General features: G+C 33.0%; 1 protein-coding gene across 1 annotated transcript; it reads right to left on the bottom strand.

The window, feature by feature from the left end:
• Nucleotides 1-1,572: 1,572 nt before the first annotated feature.
• LOC149138538 (peroxidase 4-like) lies at nucleotides 1,573-17,816 on the bottom strand. The gene is made up of 4 exons (XM_089450384.1): nucleotides 17,658-17,816; nucleotides 2,149-2,314; nucleotides 1,789-1,934; nucleotides 1,573-1,680 (listed from the first exon to the last, which is right to left on the bottom strand). Exons 1-4 carry the CDS (start codon nucleotides 17,814-17,816, stop codon nucleotides 1,573-1,575), a joined length of 579 nt encoding a protein of 192 aa, XP_089306510.1.
• Nucleotides 17,817-18,031: the final 215 nt, after the last annotated feature.

Here is an 18,031-nt window from a genome sequence, read left to right as displayed (position 1 = left end):
ATTGGAAGCCAATACTTTGTAGAAGAATACAATGCAATAATATATTCCTCTTATTAATCATAATAAAATTTATTTAATTATTTATTAAATTTTAAGAAATGGAAAAAATGTGAAGAATGAATATTTGTAAATCTTAGCAGTTTGCAAGATATAAAATGTTTGTGAATATTTTTATATATATTTTCAAAATTTTATTTTCTTTCATTCAATTAAATTTTCACATATTTTAATGCAAAATAACAAACAATAAAATTTCGAAAACATATTTAAAAATAAAAATAAAAATTAATATATATATATATATTTTTTTTTTTATAAATATATAAACATTTTACTTTTCTCAATTAAAATATACTTGCTTTATGAGAAAAAATTTGAATAAATATAACCCTGCAACATAAAATTATATTTTTAAATTTAATTTTAAATTTAATTTTTAATATTACTTTTAGCTTCTTAATTCTTAAGCCCATCAATTCCTGCTTCTTACCCACTTTTATCTTCAACCGTCCATAAAGATTTCTTGAGAAAATGGGGTGGACTAAATTTTGACCATTCTCGAAGTGTGAGTAAAACCGCGTAAACCTACTTCTAGGAACGACCTACATGTTTTCATGAATTTTCCGATGACGAATTCCCGACCTACATGTTTTCATGAATTTCTCGATGACGAATTCCTTCGACAGTTCAAAAATTTTAATCTGCAACTTTTACAATTTCCATTCATTATAACTTATTAAACCTCTAAAGCCATAATGCTTTTACAATTTCCATTCATTATAACTTATTAAACCTCTAAAGCCATAATGCTTCTAAAGAGAACTAGCCCCTCTTATTTTGAAAAAAAAAATTATTACACTTCGAGGATTTTGGAGATTTTTAAGCTGACCAAGATGGTCAAAATTGCATACCAAATAATGTATCAGGTAGAAAATGAAAATCCATCAGTTGCAGGTTTCCCACCAGAATTAGACAATTAAATTAGCGTTTAGACGTTGCCCTTGAATCTTATAAATTATAAATTTGTTAATTGTAACTTCGGCTTCCAATTGCTCAGGCAGATGATTCCGGTAACTTCGGCTTTTATATGTACCATTTGAATGGATTTAATAATTATTAATATATTACGAAAGGATTACAATTTCAAATCCAAAACTATAGAGTAGTTACATCATTTAAAATTTTAATAATCAAAAGTAGAATATGTATATCAGCTTAAACTTTCATGCCTCATAAACAATAAAGCCTCATACATAATTCAATATTTGATTAAGAGTAAATTATTATTATCATTATTTTTTTATACACAATTTATATTTGACTTAAAATAAATAATTATTATTATTTTAATATATTTTGAAAACATGATATTTAAAATTCAAACCTTTCTTTCACCTTACAAGATAAAATAAAATAAAATACGTCCACCAGATAGAATATCATATCAGATCAACCTAACACCAGCTATCAATATATGCACTGATCTACGGTAATTAAATCTTTTCTTTTTTTGAGCGTGGTTCACGGACACCTTCGGTCCAGTCAATGGAAATCATGTTAGGTCAACGGAAATCAGACTTGATGCCCTGCAGCCCAGACTTGACGCCCTGCAGCCCACTGCAATACCTGACCCCAAGAGTTTTCGGGAATTGATACTGTGATCTCCCATCTAGCAAGACCCTGTCTTGACCATTTGAAACTAATTAAATCTTATTAAATCTTATTTTCTTATAATTAATTGCATTTCAGATTGATGTAGTGCTTGTTGTCAAAAACACTGGGAGTCACATAATCATACGGCGACAGGTTGCTGTCTCCAGAGCCGGTGGTCCTTGGACACCTCGAACGCAACAAAGTTGAGTATTCTATATCTGTGTCGTTGTAAATATGGCGTCTAAAACTTACGCACCGTGCTTGCCCTATAGTATGACCATCTGTAGATTGAATATATTTTCACATCAACTCAAAACCAGCCATCAAAATATACACTGATGTACAGTCATTAATTCTTCATGCTCTTTTATGATTAATTGTATCTTTGTTTTTTGAAGAGATGCATCTTCATCTAAATATCATAAATGAAAAAATAATATACTAGTCCTGAAAATTAATATCATAACTGAAAAATAAAAACAATATTATGATTACCAGATAGTGTGACCATTTCCTTTTTGGAGAGGCCCTGTGATTGGAATAATGAAATTAGTTTGCTAAGATTGGAAGTGGGAGGCGGAATGTTAGTATTTGCACCGCTAAAGTTCGCTGTTGTCGAGTCTCGCCGACCCAACCTCACAGCCCACCAAGGTCCACCCAACTGTCCATTAAATTTTTAACAGACAGACTAAATATTAAATGAAATGACCAGATTATTTTAGATTTCAGAAACGATTCATACAGAAATAATCGCGGAGCAAGGTTAATCGGGGTTACTTCAACAACAGATTCACGAGCAGCAATGGCTATAATTTCTATTTATAGAATTTTATATATTAATTTAATTTCTATTTAAATATATTTTTAAAGGATTATGATTGCTTAATAAAAAATATATATCTTAAAATCATTTTCATTTTATTAGTTTGTTTGAAAAGCTAAAATTTGTTTTTTTATTAATCTATTAACATAAAAAATAACAGCATTAACGTAGTTGCTAAATAATATTCATTAGAAAAGTAATATTGGGGAATCTTATTTTAAATTAATAATATTTATAACACTATTAATTATTTAACATTTTTCAAGTAATTAAAATTAATATAAATTTTCAATATTTGGTATGATTGCTGGGGAGGTATACTTTCATATATATTAAATTTTAATTAAAAATATTATAAAACATGAATAATTTTATTTTCATTGTGTTCTCTCTATTTATTGTGAATATCTCAACCTAATATAAATTATGTGCTCTCCATTTTTTATAGATATTATAATCCAATATAAATGAAAATAGATAAAAATATTTCACATCTACCATAAATAAAATATTTTGATGTCCATGTGAAACAATATAATTTTATATCAACTTTACAAACATAAAATAACACAAGTAAAAAAAATCATATATATAAGAAGAAGATATATAATTTTTATATTTTATGAAATTATTTCAATATATAAGTCAAATAAACTATTTGAATACACATATTCACTAATTTATTTCAATATCAACTTCATATATATCTATACAAAATGAATAAAAATATATATATTTTGATGTTGATTATAATAAAATATTCAGTGCCCACAAAGAAGAAGTAATTCAAAGAGAATAAAACAATTACTTGCTCATGGAAGGCAAAGAAGAGATGTGTAATTTATTCAATTCTTAATTTAACATTAATATGTTAAATTAAAAAAATATTAATAATAATAAAAAATTCAATGTGTATCATAAATAAATATTTCAATGTGTATTTAAAAATATATCACTAATAAAAAAATATTTTAGTGTGGAGAATGTGGTCCATAAATATGATATTTCAATGGTCATGTCAAGTGAAATATTTCAATATGGTTTATGTATATCCATAATAAACATCAAAACACTTCTAAAATCTAAAAAGTCATAAAAAATAACTAAATTATAACTTTATTTTGAATTATTATTATAATTATTAACAATAATGATAAAAATAATTAATATATATAAGTTATATATAAACATGCAACAAGATTATTAACCATGAAGATTCACCCCATTTGAATATTCTTATTCTGTAAATAGGTGATGGACCTCCTAAATATCTTGTGGCACAATTTAACCTCTCTAGCCCATCTAACCATCTTGTGGCACATTTTAACCTCTTTTTGCATTTGATAATATATTTAATGTGCAGGACATATATCGACCACTTTATTTTAAATGAGAGTTTTCAAATATGTAATTAATTATTTATAAATATTTGGTGGATAGAGAGATTTAATCTTGACTAAATATTCTAAACTATTCTTAGTAATAGTCACAAATCAAAAGTTGAGATTTATCTCAAAGTAATTATGATGTTTCTTCCCTTTTAATTAAACTATTAATTTTAAAAAAAATCATATGAAAAATATAAAATGAGTTATGGTTTTTTGGGCATGAAGTATTGATAATCCATAGTATTGTAACAAAGATTATTTATAATCCATAGGTTAAGAATATCTATGGTAAAATGGGGTGAATATCTAGATTTAAAAATTATGTTACATGTTTTTATATATGTTTAATTTATATATTAATTATTTTAGAATTAATAATAGTTTAAAATAAAATTTCTATTTATTTAATTTTATATATTTTTTAAATTTTGATAAAATGACATGAAATAAATGTTTTAATATATATCATAAATTTATGATTATTTATGTTTAGGGATCATTTAATTTATATAATTACATTAATTAATATAGTTGTATTGTATTAAGAGATTTTTTATTATGTCTTATTCAACTATTTTTTTAATTATTTCACTTTTAATAAAAATAAAAATGATCTACTAAACCCAATTTAGTCTTTAACCCAATGAATCTGTTTACGTAACTTCCTCTAAAATGAAGATGATCTACTAAACCCAATGAATCTGTTTACGTAACTTCCTCTAAATGGAATAGAGGAGAATGAGTCGCACTAAACGCAGTTTTCAAACTGAATGGTCCGCGCCAGACATTGTGAAAGAGGCATATGACGAAGAATGAGTTTGTTTTCGTAACAGTCAAGTCAAGGGATCGATTCCCGTGGGATCATGGGTCTATCTTCATCAAAATTATTAGGATGTTAGGGACAAGGAACCATAGCCGCATAACCAAGGATGTTGACGTCAAAGAACCATAGCCGCCGTCTGAAGATGCAGTTTGATTATTCGCAAACACAACAGACTTCACCTAAGAGCGTAGCCGTAAACATTTTTTATTTATATATATTAAATAAAAATTTAAGATTTAATTAATTTTCACTTAATTATTAATGAGTTTATCTCATTGTATTTATTTATTTGTAAAGTTATTTAATTTTGCTAATAAAATTTTAAACTCGTTAAATAACAATATTTATTTATTTATTTTTAATTTTGAATTTGTTAATTAATAATATTTAATATGAAAGTAATTTAAATATTATAAAATAATTAAATTTTAAACGTGTTAAATAACAATTTTTTTAATTTTGAATTTGCTAATTAATAATATTTAATATGAAAGTAATTTCAATATTATAAAATAATTAAATTATATTTTAATTAATAAATAGTTAATAAGATTTCATTTTCTTATTATTTGTCTTTGGCAAGAAAAGATTTTAATAATCAATTGGTTTGTTGATCACTATTAATTTAATATTGACCAATGCAATTTATAATGTTTAACATACATATTTATTTTTCAATATTATTTAAAAACTAACTTTCAAATACTTATTGAATCATAACATGAAGGTCTTATTGTAGCCATTGTAGAAGATAATGCATGTGGGTAGTTGTCTCAGATATTTTCTGCCATAATTTATTGATATAGTTGATATATTCATGTATCATTTTTAGATATTTGTGTAGTGATTTTTTATTCTTAAGCTTGGAAGGAAAAAAACACTTTGAAGGTGAATTCTATGAATAGACCTGTTGGGTTGCTATGGGCTCTCCCATCTCTCCTGTTGTTGCTAACCTATTCATGGAGGATTTTGAATCTAAAGCTTTAGCTTCTACTCAATTTCAACCTAAGAAGTGTAAAAGGTTTGTGGATGAAACCTTCATCCTATGGCCCCATGGTCGTGAAAAATTGGATTTATTATTTCAACATCTCAACAATCAATCAAGATCCATAAAATTTACCATGGACACTGAAGTTGAAGGTAGCTTGCCCTTCCTTGATGTGCTTGTCTTGAAGAAAGTTGATGGTTCTTTCTCTCACCAGGTTTTTCGTAAGAAAATTCACACAGAACAATATTCACATGCAAATTCCCATCACTATCCAACCCAGAAGCTAGGTGTTCTCAACACATTAGCCACTCGGTCCTCAGCCTCGGTAGACTTGTCCGTCAAAAATCTAATGCATAATATCATGAGTGTGGCAGTATAATAATCTATCTTCTTTAAGTTACATTTATTTTTAAATTGATGTGCTTAAATGTAACTAATTCTTTTAAGTTATATATATGTTTTTAAATTGATGTCCTTAAATGTAACTAATTCTTTATTGAAGTCCATATTTTGAACGAGGTCATGACTTAGAGGATTTGAACCTTAGATCTCTCAAAGATCACATTACTTTGAACTATTCCCCGGTTATATTATAAACCCAACATTGAATTCTCATATTAAACCCAATATTAAAAACCGTAATATGATAAATCCAATATTAAAAACACTAATATTAAACCCAATATTGTAAACCCTAGTATTAAAACCAATATTATAGATTCAATATTAAACCCAATATTATAAACGTTAATATTATAAACCCTAATATTAATGCCAATATTATAAAACAAGTATTAAACCCAATATTACAAACCCTAGTATTAAACCTAATATTATAAACTATAATATTAAAAAACCAAATATTAGTAATCATAATATTAAACCTAATATGATAAACTCAATATCAAACCCTAATATTAGATCAAATATTATAAACCGTAATATTATAAACAAACATTATAAACCATAATATTAAACCCAATATATAAACTTAACATTAAATCCTAATTTTGTAATGTTGCAATATGGCATCGAATAAACTACAATATTATGTAATATTATGCCAATGAATGTCATATTGTTATGATAACCGTGTTAAAATTGTCTCTTTTGTAACTTTTATATTGGACCTCTCACTGAAAAGCCAAGTAGGACAAGTAATAGATTACGACTATGTAAATATTTATTTTGAATAATAGAAAGAAAATTGTTGTGTGTTATTATTCTTAGCAATATATTAAAGGCAGTCATGTGAAGAGATTAGACTCCCAACTACCAGGAAAATAGTTGGAATCAATTATGCCCAAGAAGGGGTCAAAACAACAAAGGAAAATTTCTCCAATTTTTTCATATAGTTGGAACTTGTGGCTAAGCATACCACTAAGAAAAATACAGATTACTGGAGATAAATGTCATGGTTGGAAGTTGTTTTTAAAAAAGGACCATGGGAGATAAAGACAATAAAAATAAATGAAAATGCTAGTGGGAGAAAAAGACTAGACCTGAACCCAAAATTAGCAGGATGGTGTGAGGGTTAAGGAGGCGAAACTAAAGAAGAAATTCAGAGTACTTTTCCTAGCAGGAAGGAGTAGAGCTGAGGGGGGACTAGTGAGAAACATAGATTAGGGTTGGGAGGAACGTGACAACCTGTAATCTATTTTTAGGAATGCTTGGATAAGTATATAAATATCTAGGAAAATATATGTTAATATATTATTTCTGTAGTTTCGAGTTATGAATGAAATACGTAGGATTTCATTTATCTATATTTTCCTAAGTGTACTAAGGATCATGAATGAGTAAACTCTACTAATGTTATGTGAATAAAATATATATGTGTACATGTGTAACTATGTTTTATCTATGGCAGGAAAGCTAATCGTTAAAGCATAGAGGATTAAACTTAAGGGTTTCTACAATGATACCAAGTATCACTCTGCTATGGGAAATTGGGAAATATCCCCTACCCAGGTATCAACTCAGGTATCCATGATATATTTGGATATGAAAAGTAAACTAGAGAGAATTAACCCAAGTAAAGATTTACACAGGTAGCAAAAGAAACATAAATAGGCAACAATCTATCTTACACAGTAATATTCATTTATCCTAAAACTGAATTCTTTTTAAAGTGTAGGAAAAAGAGTTATGTACATATATACAACAATAAATAAACTTGTTAAAAAGAAGTGGAAGTTGTTTCCACGTTAGAAAGTTACATGCCAAAGATGAGGAAATGAGACCTTGTTAATTACCCATGAAATGTGTTGTCCTTGGCAAGTTATTAAGAGGGCCATAAATAAGAACTTAGATGGACTCCCATGGTAGGAGTCCACTAGGACTTCTGGCCTACCTGGGGTTTATATATATATCCACTAAATCATGCATTTATAGCAATACATAACTAAAGTGCATATTTTAAACTAGAAAAGAGTATTCATGTGCACATCTATAGGATAGGAAAGGAACAATACTAGTAATAACATGTACATGTGTACAAAAGAAAATAAATATAAAAGTTATATTTCTTGAAATGAAGTAGGAAAGATTACAATCTGTCCATGCCAGTTATGGAAGACTTAGGTTAATAAAAAGGGGGAAACCATTAAATAAAATCAAAATGCTACAAGGCTATAATTATAGTAACCAAATTTCTGCCCAATATACTATTGGAAACCTCAAAGAAAATTACACAATGCAACTTTTTCCTGTCGAGTCAAGTCCTTTTACTGAATACCCTAATTATAAATTACTTCACATAGCCTGCAGTTAAAAGATGAAGCCAAACATGGCTAGAGAACTTGTAAAAGAGTGATTGTAGATGAATACCTATAAGGGATGAGGTGAAATAAATAACCTTGGATGAAAATTAACCTTGAAATTGCTTTGAGAAAAAAACAAGTGTGGTTGACGATTAACCTATATATAGGAAGCAAGAATCCCTTTGTCTGGTTTCATATTATCCATTAAATATTTACAAGAATAACATAATTCCATTATCCCTAATATATTACCTTCAAGGACGTAAGATCCCAAATGACAAGATTTTCAATAGATCTAGGACAATATAGTGTTCTAATTAAAGTGCTCTTTACTAAACACATGAAACATAATGGGATAAAAAAGTAGCAACTTATTTATATTAATAACTGTAAAAATGATACATGCCCATACAAATAATATTTGTGCCCCTGCTAATGGCATAAATGACTGCTCATCAAAAGAATAATCTAAGACACTGAAGCACACTTGTGAATATTGGGTAGATCCACCAGACAAATTCACTGCAATATTTTCATCCTGAGATTAAACTTGAATTGGCCATGCCAAGTTATCAACAAACAAAATAAGATAGAAAAACTCAGGATGCCCAAACTCCTTGCTCCTCTCCCCTTTTATAGGCTTGATGGACTCTCTAGAATCCTTTATTTTATTATTTTCCCAAAAAATGGAAGGTAAAGATCATGGGAAAATACTGTGGTCAAATACCATCCATATTGACCATATGAAAACAAGGAATATTACAAATCTTCCTGCCCCGATATTATTTTCCTTCAATCAATTCACAATTGTCTATTAGTATGATTGTCCGAAGCAGTTGAGTACCAATATTGGGGTCCAATATGAACCATTGAATTATCACAATATGTCACTATATCGCCCAATCAAGGATAGATCTCCTAATTCCTAGTTCCCAGACCAACCTCTGAGTCCACTACCCATCAATAGGTGCACTAGCGTGTGAACTTCCATTTGGAGCCCAATCTAAAAACTAACTCAACTTGCCATCAATATACCCTCCTAGATTCTTATGCCACCATAACCCAACTTCATAGCCTACGTGTCATGGCTCTAACTGTATTATGTCCCTAGCTAAGAATTTCCTCCTAGGAAACATCTCATCAACCAGTTACCAAATTATAATTTCTCATCTGTACATATGGGAAACAATCACACCATGCTGATGTTGTGTTATTCTGATTCTAATTCAGATTCTCCTAGGTTTTCAAATCATTACTCAGTCTTGGCCCACCTGTAAAATCCACCTAGAGGGTTCCCACAAGATCCATCTGAAGAAATTTCCCCTTTCCCCCAATGTACATAGGTGTGTTGATAGAGTTGCAAGCCTTGTCAATGTATCCCTAAAGAGGGCTACTCCGTGACTCCCAAGTATATCCCACTTCCTGCCTCGTGAGGGACTTGAGCCATTCCTCAATGCTAGATAGCTTAGTTTCTAACTTGACGCATACCCTTATGAGTTCCTCAATTTTCTTGTTCACCTGTAAGACCATGGCTCAGACTATCTAGATTTTATGCTTCAACATCATAATTTCTTCCTTGAAATGCTTAATATTTCTTCAGAAGTCCTCTACTAGAAATTCAGGTGCTCTATTGAATGCCTTTGTATTTATCTACACTAGATGCTCAACTATCACGGCTCCAACTTAAGCCTTTGAATGGCATTCTAGAAATGGTTCTTTGTGCACACCATTCTCACTATGCTAGTTTACTACTGGCTCCTCACTCAAGTCTCCCTGAATGTCTTTTCCATGACCTTCTCCACCTTTGACGAAAATCTATTATTCATCATCTTCATTTGTTGAACATGGATGCATTTGTGGATTTTTATCGACACTTGATTGCTTATATTCTACATGGATGTCCTCCTATAAATCTATGGACTCGGTTGTAGAGGAGTCTACCTCATCAACACCATTGGGAAGAATTTCCTCCTTCTCTTCTAAGTGCTAGTCATCTTTGCTGGTTTTTATCGGCTTAACCTATAAGTCTCATTGAATAACTCCATGCTACTACTTACCATATGTATTTGACTACTCAGATTCTCCATGGGCACTCTCTTGAAAATCAATGGACCCAATTGTGGAAGAATCCCCATGATCAGAAGGAATCTCTTCCTGTTTGGCCCTTGTTTCTTCGCTCCTATCACTTGGGCATGAATGGTTAGATGCCCAAGGTCCCTTGTAGATAAAGCATAGTCCTTTCCTTCTTAGCTAATTCGTGTTGTTGGTTTTACTCCCTTTGTTCTTGCCTCCTCCATCAATCATTGTCAACTCATTCTTGGTCAGCTCATTCCTAAGAAATTTTATGTTTCTCCTCGCTAACTTCTCAACTAGATCATAAGGATCTAGTGATACAATCATTTTCTTTCTCCAAGTGGCCAACAATTTGGATATTAGTGTTTGGAAGATGTTAGCATCTTCCTCTATGAATAGGGACAAAATATTTTGCATTCTTGTTTTGAGAATGTCTGGATGAGATGTTGTAATGTCGATGCAAAAGAACTGGAGCATATGAAAAATTAAATCATCACATTCTAGATTTATCATGAATGTGCCAAAGTTGAACTTTGTCATGAGTTCTAAAATTTTGTGCCTCTTCTTGAAGGTAGGAAGCATGATGTTGTCAAACCCTTGAAGGATTTCTACCATTAGCTGGAATATATCCCTCATGATATCATTATTGTAAGGTGGTAGTTGTAATGTAATAATTATGATATTACTAAGACAAGAGGTGACTATGAGCCTGACCTCTTCAAAAGGATGCTCCCAGAATTTGGATTGTATTTGAGCAAGCATGGACGGATTGAGATCCCAATTGAGTTTCTTCCATTTTAGTTACCCCACCTTGGATAAACATGTGTCTAATTCCTCCAACTTATAAAGGACTATTGATGACTTTATTCATTTCAACTCAGGTCTAAGCGTGAAGATCTTAGTCTGTCTTCATTGTCCTTCCCAAGGATGCTTCTATTGTAGTATGGCATGGAATCTTTTCGAGAAAGGTCTATTTCTTTGAATTTTTATTTCTTCTAAGGAGGTATTACTGCCTAAAGGATCCCATATTTTCTCTAATTCATCAATAGTTTTCTTGGCAGTTTTTAGGGATTCTTCAAGACCCAGATTCCCATATACTAGATATGAAATACACTAGATCTTTTCCACACAAATAAATAAATAAAAACAAATAAAATTCCCCCCTCAAAGACACAATGATTATTTTAATGCCCAAAATATTTCTCTACACATATCTCTCCAATAATAAGCTCCCAACATATTGATTTTTGTTTTTAAATTAATTAATATTTTTAAAGACTTAAAACCCCTTTCTATATATATACGTGTGTGTTTGTGTGTGTGTTTTGTTACATATTTTATATATGTGAAAGATCACACCCTTTATATTAAGGCCTTATAAATCCCACAAATAAAGATTTAAATTGTAGTTCGTATGTCTATAGGACATCACCCAAACTAAAAAATGTTCAACATCCAATGGTAGTTCACTCCACCCTTCTCTCCGCAACCACAAGTGCATAGACAAAACTTGGTTTTCAAAAATTTGTGACCTAAATTCACTGCTCGGTTGATTGAGATTCATCCCCGAGCAACTGCTTTCAACTACTCAATGTTGATCGTGGGGCCTCTCACCCCACGATGACCCTTATTAGGATCTATGCTGCAAATGAGAAGACACCCACCACATCCTTAAAAAAATTATCACATCATATGTGAGGCCATCAACCCTAGTGACCCCTACATGGTCATCATGTGGCCCATCAATTGATCCTCCATTTCTACAGTGTGGTAAGTGTGCCCAATCACCAGACCTTGGATCTACGATGTAGGTATATGGCTCCTTCAGCCTTAACCCTTCGTTCTTCACACTTTGTCAGAAGAATTTCTCAAACAATGTTCTGTAATTGTTGGCCACAATTCTTCCAAACATCTCATATTCCCCTCTTTAACCTCCTATAATGGATGCTAATAAAACCCACTTGGAACCCTCATGCTATTTATTTCAAATGACTTCTCCATCTCAACTATTCTCTACAACTCCTCTGCACTTGGATCGTAAAAATGCATGTTGAAGGAGTCTAATTTCTCCTCATCAATCAAACCCTGCCTAACCCAACAGGTCCTAAAATGCAGTTTCTGAGAGATGAGTGCAAGCTCCTAACCCACTTTTTCCCTGCATGTCTGGAGAATTGCAACCCAAGAGAGCTATGAACATGCATGATCATGGAACTATTTATTTTGCTCTCTCTCTTAAGAAATCAACAAAGTATTTTTTGAATATGTTGAGGTAGGCATTGCCCACCACATCGCTAGAAATATAGATAAGCTCGCATTCCAAGTTAGAGAATTTTTGTCCTCAACTGTAGCAGGAACAATATTTTCTCGGCCCATGGTTTAGCGCTAGCCCAATCAATGTTCCCAAAACCTATGGTTGGTAGCCCGACCCTACTTGGTTGATACGTCCATGACTCACCCAGCCCACTGTCCACTAGTTGGTGGCTCAGCACTGCTTAGTTGAAATGCCTATGGTTCACAGTCACACCCTCCACCAGCTTCAGGTTACCAGATCTATGTGGCGGTATGATCTAGCAGCTTACACTAGTTTTATCTGGCGGCCTCATTCCATGCAGAGGGATAAATTTAGTAGCATCAAGCTTTGATACAATGGATTTCCAACTCTTCCATTCAAAGTTGTAGTTCTTCCCATGAAAACTTGGTCAATGTGGCATTGAAACTGATTCAACTTAGGCCTATGCACCTCACCCTTGGTGTGATCTTGTCACAACCTCTTCATGACCTAGGGAGAGACCTTACCAAATTACTCGAGCTTGATCCCAATTTTTAACATTAATAAATTTGTCAGCGAGCAATGAGAGGAATAAATAGTCTGATCTATGATTTCGGTCTTTGTGATTTTTTGGCAGTAGTGGTTACGCCTTCCTTTTACCTAATCGACGTCTTTGTCTTGTCACAATCAAATCAAACTCCGCTTTAATAACTTGTAGATAAACTAGATAACCATAACCTTTGATATCCCAAAAATGATCAATGTGAAAACCCCATAAAAAATGTTCTTTTTGTTTTTCTTTTTAATGAGAAACCATCTACTGATATATGTAACAACCCTCGTGAAAATTCCATGTAATAAAAGTTAATAAAGGAAAAATAATAACCACAGATGATGGGACACTTATTCCAAGCTGAATGTTGGACAAAATCCTAGTGATTGGGATCACTTGTGATTATTTATCGCTAAGGAAATTGGCAAAGGCAATAGCTAAGGCTTTGGAAAGACAAAAAGACATTTTGGCACATTTATTTATGAAAATAATGGAAATTAGAAGAAAAAGGAGGTGAAAGGTCACAGGTTGCATGTGAGGAGGAAATTGAAGGAAAATAATGGAAAATGAAGAAAATAGAGGCCTCATTCATAAAAAGGCTTATGAGGATTAGTTGGTAACCTTTTTTCAGTTTAGTTTTGGAGCTCTCAAATTACTCTCTCTCTCTCTCTCTCTCATACTCTTGGAGACTTAGATTTTTCTTGGAGCACTCTTGGAGGGTGTGGCATACTTGGATTCTTGGAGCAAGAAGGAAAAGGAAGAGCAAGAAAGCACAAGAGGGCATCAAGATTAGCAGGTACATCAGATTTCTTGTAGGCACCGAGTTGCATGTATGATTTCTTCACTAGTTTTGGCAGGCATGGCATATGCATGTGGATTATTGGTTGTGATCTGTCATTGGCATGGAGTATTTCCTGGATTGATAGTGGATTGCCTAGCCTTGCCATTTCCTAGATAGCCATGGTGATTGTGGGTTTAATTTCATTGTTTGTTTTTGGTTGGTTCTCATGTTTCCTTAGCTTGGGTTGAGTTATTAGTTGCTAGAAGCCCTAGTTGGACAAACGCTCTGGAAGCCTTGTAACAAATTGGGTTGAGTTACTAGTCCTGGAAGCCTTGGTTGGAAAAATGCACTGAAAGCCCTTGGTGGGTTGAGTTACTAGTCCTGGAAGCCCTGGTTGGACAAACGGTATGGATGTGTTGTATAAGCTGTGGGTTGAGTTACTAGTCCTCGAAGCCTTGGTTGGAACAAACACTCTGGAAGCCTTGGAAGGCTCGAATGAAGACCAATATAATGATGGTTTTGTGATGTCTAACTATGAGGTGGAATCATTGTTTGATGGGTTGAGGTGGATGGCCTCTGGAAGCCCTAGATTAGTTTTGATTGATGTGTCCTATGAGATCCCACATTCATGCTTGGAATATGGCATGGGGGTGAATGGATGAAGAGATATTTGGCTCAGCCATTCTACGATCGGGTGGAACATGGAAGCCCCATCACCTGTTTTGATTTTGCATCATTAATGAAAGATTATTCCTCCTTGTATTTCTATGAGAATTTTGATGGATTATATGTGGTCTATATGGATGTACTTTCATGAGTATTTTTGTTGCTATTATGTTGGTTATGTATGTGTTTTATGACAACAATCATGTATGGATTTCATCATGTTTTTACTTGTAATTGAATGATCAATGTATCTATGAACTAATGGATGGAATGGTGGTTGATGTGTTGAGGCGTCAATACTTCATAGAGATTTTCATCTAAGTATGAGGCCCCTATGCTCAGATCTGTTATTTACACCTTTAGTTTACATATTCGTGATATGTTTGACGAAATGTCTGTCATGGCTAGTAGGGGTCCAGTCAAGGTCTTAAACAAGTATTTTCTTTAGTACTGTCATTTCCATGTTATTTAAGTGACCTGGGATCTGGGCCTGAAAAAGTGGCTCAAATCCTAGGGACGTTCGCATAGCACTGACTAAATGAGTCTCTCGACGCTGGCAAGCAAGCCTGTGAGAGCGACTCTGGGGTTCTGGATGATGTCATGCCTATAACATGAGAGCGAATGAGGCTTAAGTTATCCAAAAGCTCAGTGGGACCCAAGGGTAAGATGTTTAAAGTATTGGATTGGTTCATGAGGGTCCTGAAGTTGATGTTGAATGTTTGTATGGTGTGTTTCCATTGGTTCCACTTCCTTAATGTGACTTAGGAGGTTGAATCATATCATAGTGGCCTCTCGTTGCATGTTTACCCTGGCTTACCGGTTGCTTGGGTAGATGTGGGAGGAGGGTGTTACAATATAGATATGGTTTGTAAACTGCTTGTGGAAAACAAAAAAAATAAGGACCAATTAGGGTGATATGAAATACCACCATAGATGGAAATTCTATCTAGGGTGAGAATAAATCCCAACGAATTTCCCTGCATAAAACATTCAAGTTGGCAGGATGCACAACTCTGATACAACTGTAAGATCTGAAATGGAGAATTTTTCAATAAATCTCGTAGAGTATAGTGTTCTAATTAAAATGTTATTTACCAAAAACTTGAAAGACAAAGGGATAAAATAAAATGTAGCCACTTATTTATATTAATAACCATAAAAAGGATACATACCCATACAAATAATTTTGGAGCCCCTACAAATGGCATGCACCGCTGCTCGTCAAAAGACTAATCTAAGGCACTAAAGCACACTTGTGAATCCTAGTTGGATCCACTAGACAAATTCATCACAGGGTTTTCATTCCAAGTTCAAACTTGAACTAGCCACACCAAGTTTTTAATAAAACAAAATAAGATATGCAAACTCAAGATGTTCAAATGCCTTGCTCCACTTCCCTTTTATAGGCTTGATGGACTCTCTAGAAGCCTTTATTTTATTATTTTCCCCAAGAAATGAAGCTAAATACCATGGGAAATCACCATGGGAAAATACCACGGCAAATACCAGCATCAAATACCGACCATCTTGACCATATCAAAAAAGCAATATTATAGAGGAAAATAGATGAAGGCTTCATTTCCATACCTTGATGCAAGGGAAAACACATTTAGTAACCATAATGTTTTTAAGGGGAAGCCCCCTCTAGATATTAATAAAGTTAGTGCTTTAATGTTAAAATGGGGTTATGAGAATTTATAGTCAAGAGAGCCCATGAAAAGAGTATAACAATGCCAGGAATGTTTGCACAGGATGGTAGCCATGGCGGAACCTCCAAAGAAGCCAAAGTTTAACCTGCCAATACACCACCAAGTTGATGAAATTTGTGATTACAATCCATTTAAACCATTTCCAAATATGCACAAAGATTATAATCAAGGAAGAAGACAAAATAGAATGAGAAGGTCGAGTTTAAGACCTAGTATGCAAACCTCATCATGGTCATCAAGCCATCTTCATTCCTGTTAGAATGCACAACCAGACAATCAAAATATGATGGAAAATCCTTTGAGTACAAGAAAACAAACACCTTTTGTTTATCAATCTAACCTCAAGGTTATAGAGCTCAACTCTCAACCTCCACAAATGCAAATAATTCCATATCAGTAGAGAGGCGGAGGGCAGGTAGTTACACTAACGAAGTCGATGTAATTTCCACCATTGATTAACCCTAAACAAATCATCAATGATGAATAGCACACATGCCCAGGGTTTCATCGGGCTATGAAAGCTCTCTTCCACGTAGTTATGTGACATGAAAAGAATGCATAAGTCCTCCACATATGCGCACGGTGTCACAAGGCCTTCAAAGGCTGAGAATCTTCATTGCCTAGCATAAGAATATAATTTCGATAGAGAAAAGTATTACCAAGTAATGTCAAGGATGGATACAGACACACAAACATATTCATATATATATTATGCTCATACCTTCATAACTTAAGGTTGTTCATAACTGTACAATATAATATGTTGCTATAATGTTATAAATATTGGGTTTTGGTATAAATAAACATAATAATAACTCTTATCCTTAAGCTTTGGGGGTAGGTCAACTAGACCAACTCTCTAGCATAGCCATAGCTCCGAGATTGTAAAAGAAAAGGCTGAGAAACAAAGGAGAGGCCCTGTGCTTGGAATAGTGAAATTATCTTGCTCAGATTTGAAGTGGGAGGCGGAAAGTTAGTGTTTGCACCGCTAAAGTTCGTTGTTGTCTAGTCTCGCCTCCCCAACATCACAGCCCACCAAGGTCCACCCAACTGTCAATTAAATTTTAAACAGATACTAAATATTAAATGAAATGACCAGATTATTTTAGATTTTAGAAACGATTCATACAGAAATAACAACATGGCGGAGCAAGGTTAATCGGGGTTACTTCAACAACAGAATCACGAGAAGCAATGGCGATAATATCTTCACATGACACGACACCACTGCACGGATTCTCAAGTTGGTTCTTTATGGTATCGATCACCTCGAAGCCCCTTGCCAAATTGTTATTGGGATTGGCGTACTTATCGCTAGTGAAGGTCATGGAATTGTCCAACAGGACGAACCCATCGCAGCCTTGGAACAAGAAATGAAAGAGTATTCATGAGTTGCCTTTAATCTAACCTAGATTCACTCCGGATTGATCATTTTTTTGGGAGGGTTTAAATTTTCTGGGTGTAATCTTTTTTTTCAAGTACGCGCGAAGATCTTCATCAAAGCAGCCATTTTTTCTTATGGAATAAGCTCTCCAATGGCAAC

Source organism: Pinus tabuliformis, chromosome X (assembly GCF_031772625.1).
Source record: "Pinus tabuliformis cultivar Carrire ecotype Pingquan chromosome X, CPIR1, whole genome shotgun sequence".
NCBI lineage: Eukaryota > Viridiplantae > Streptophyta > Pinopsida > Pinales > Pinaceae > Pinus > Pinus tabuliformis.
This window is presented reverse-complemented; position numbering and strand designations above follow the sequence as displayed.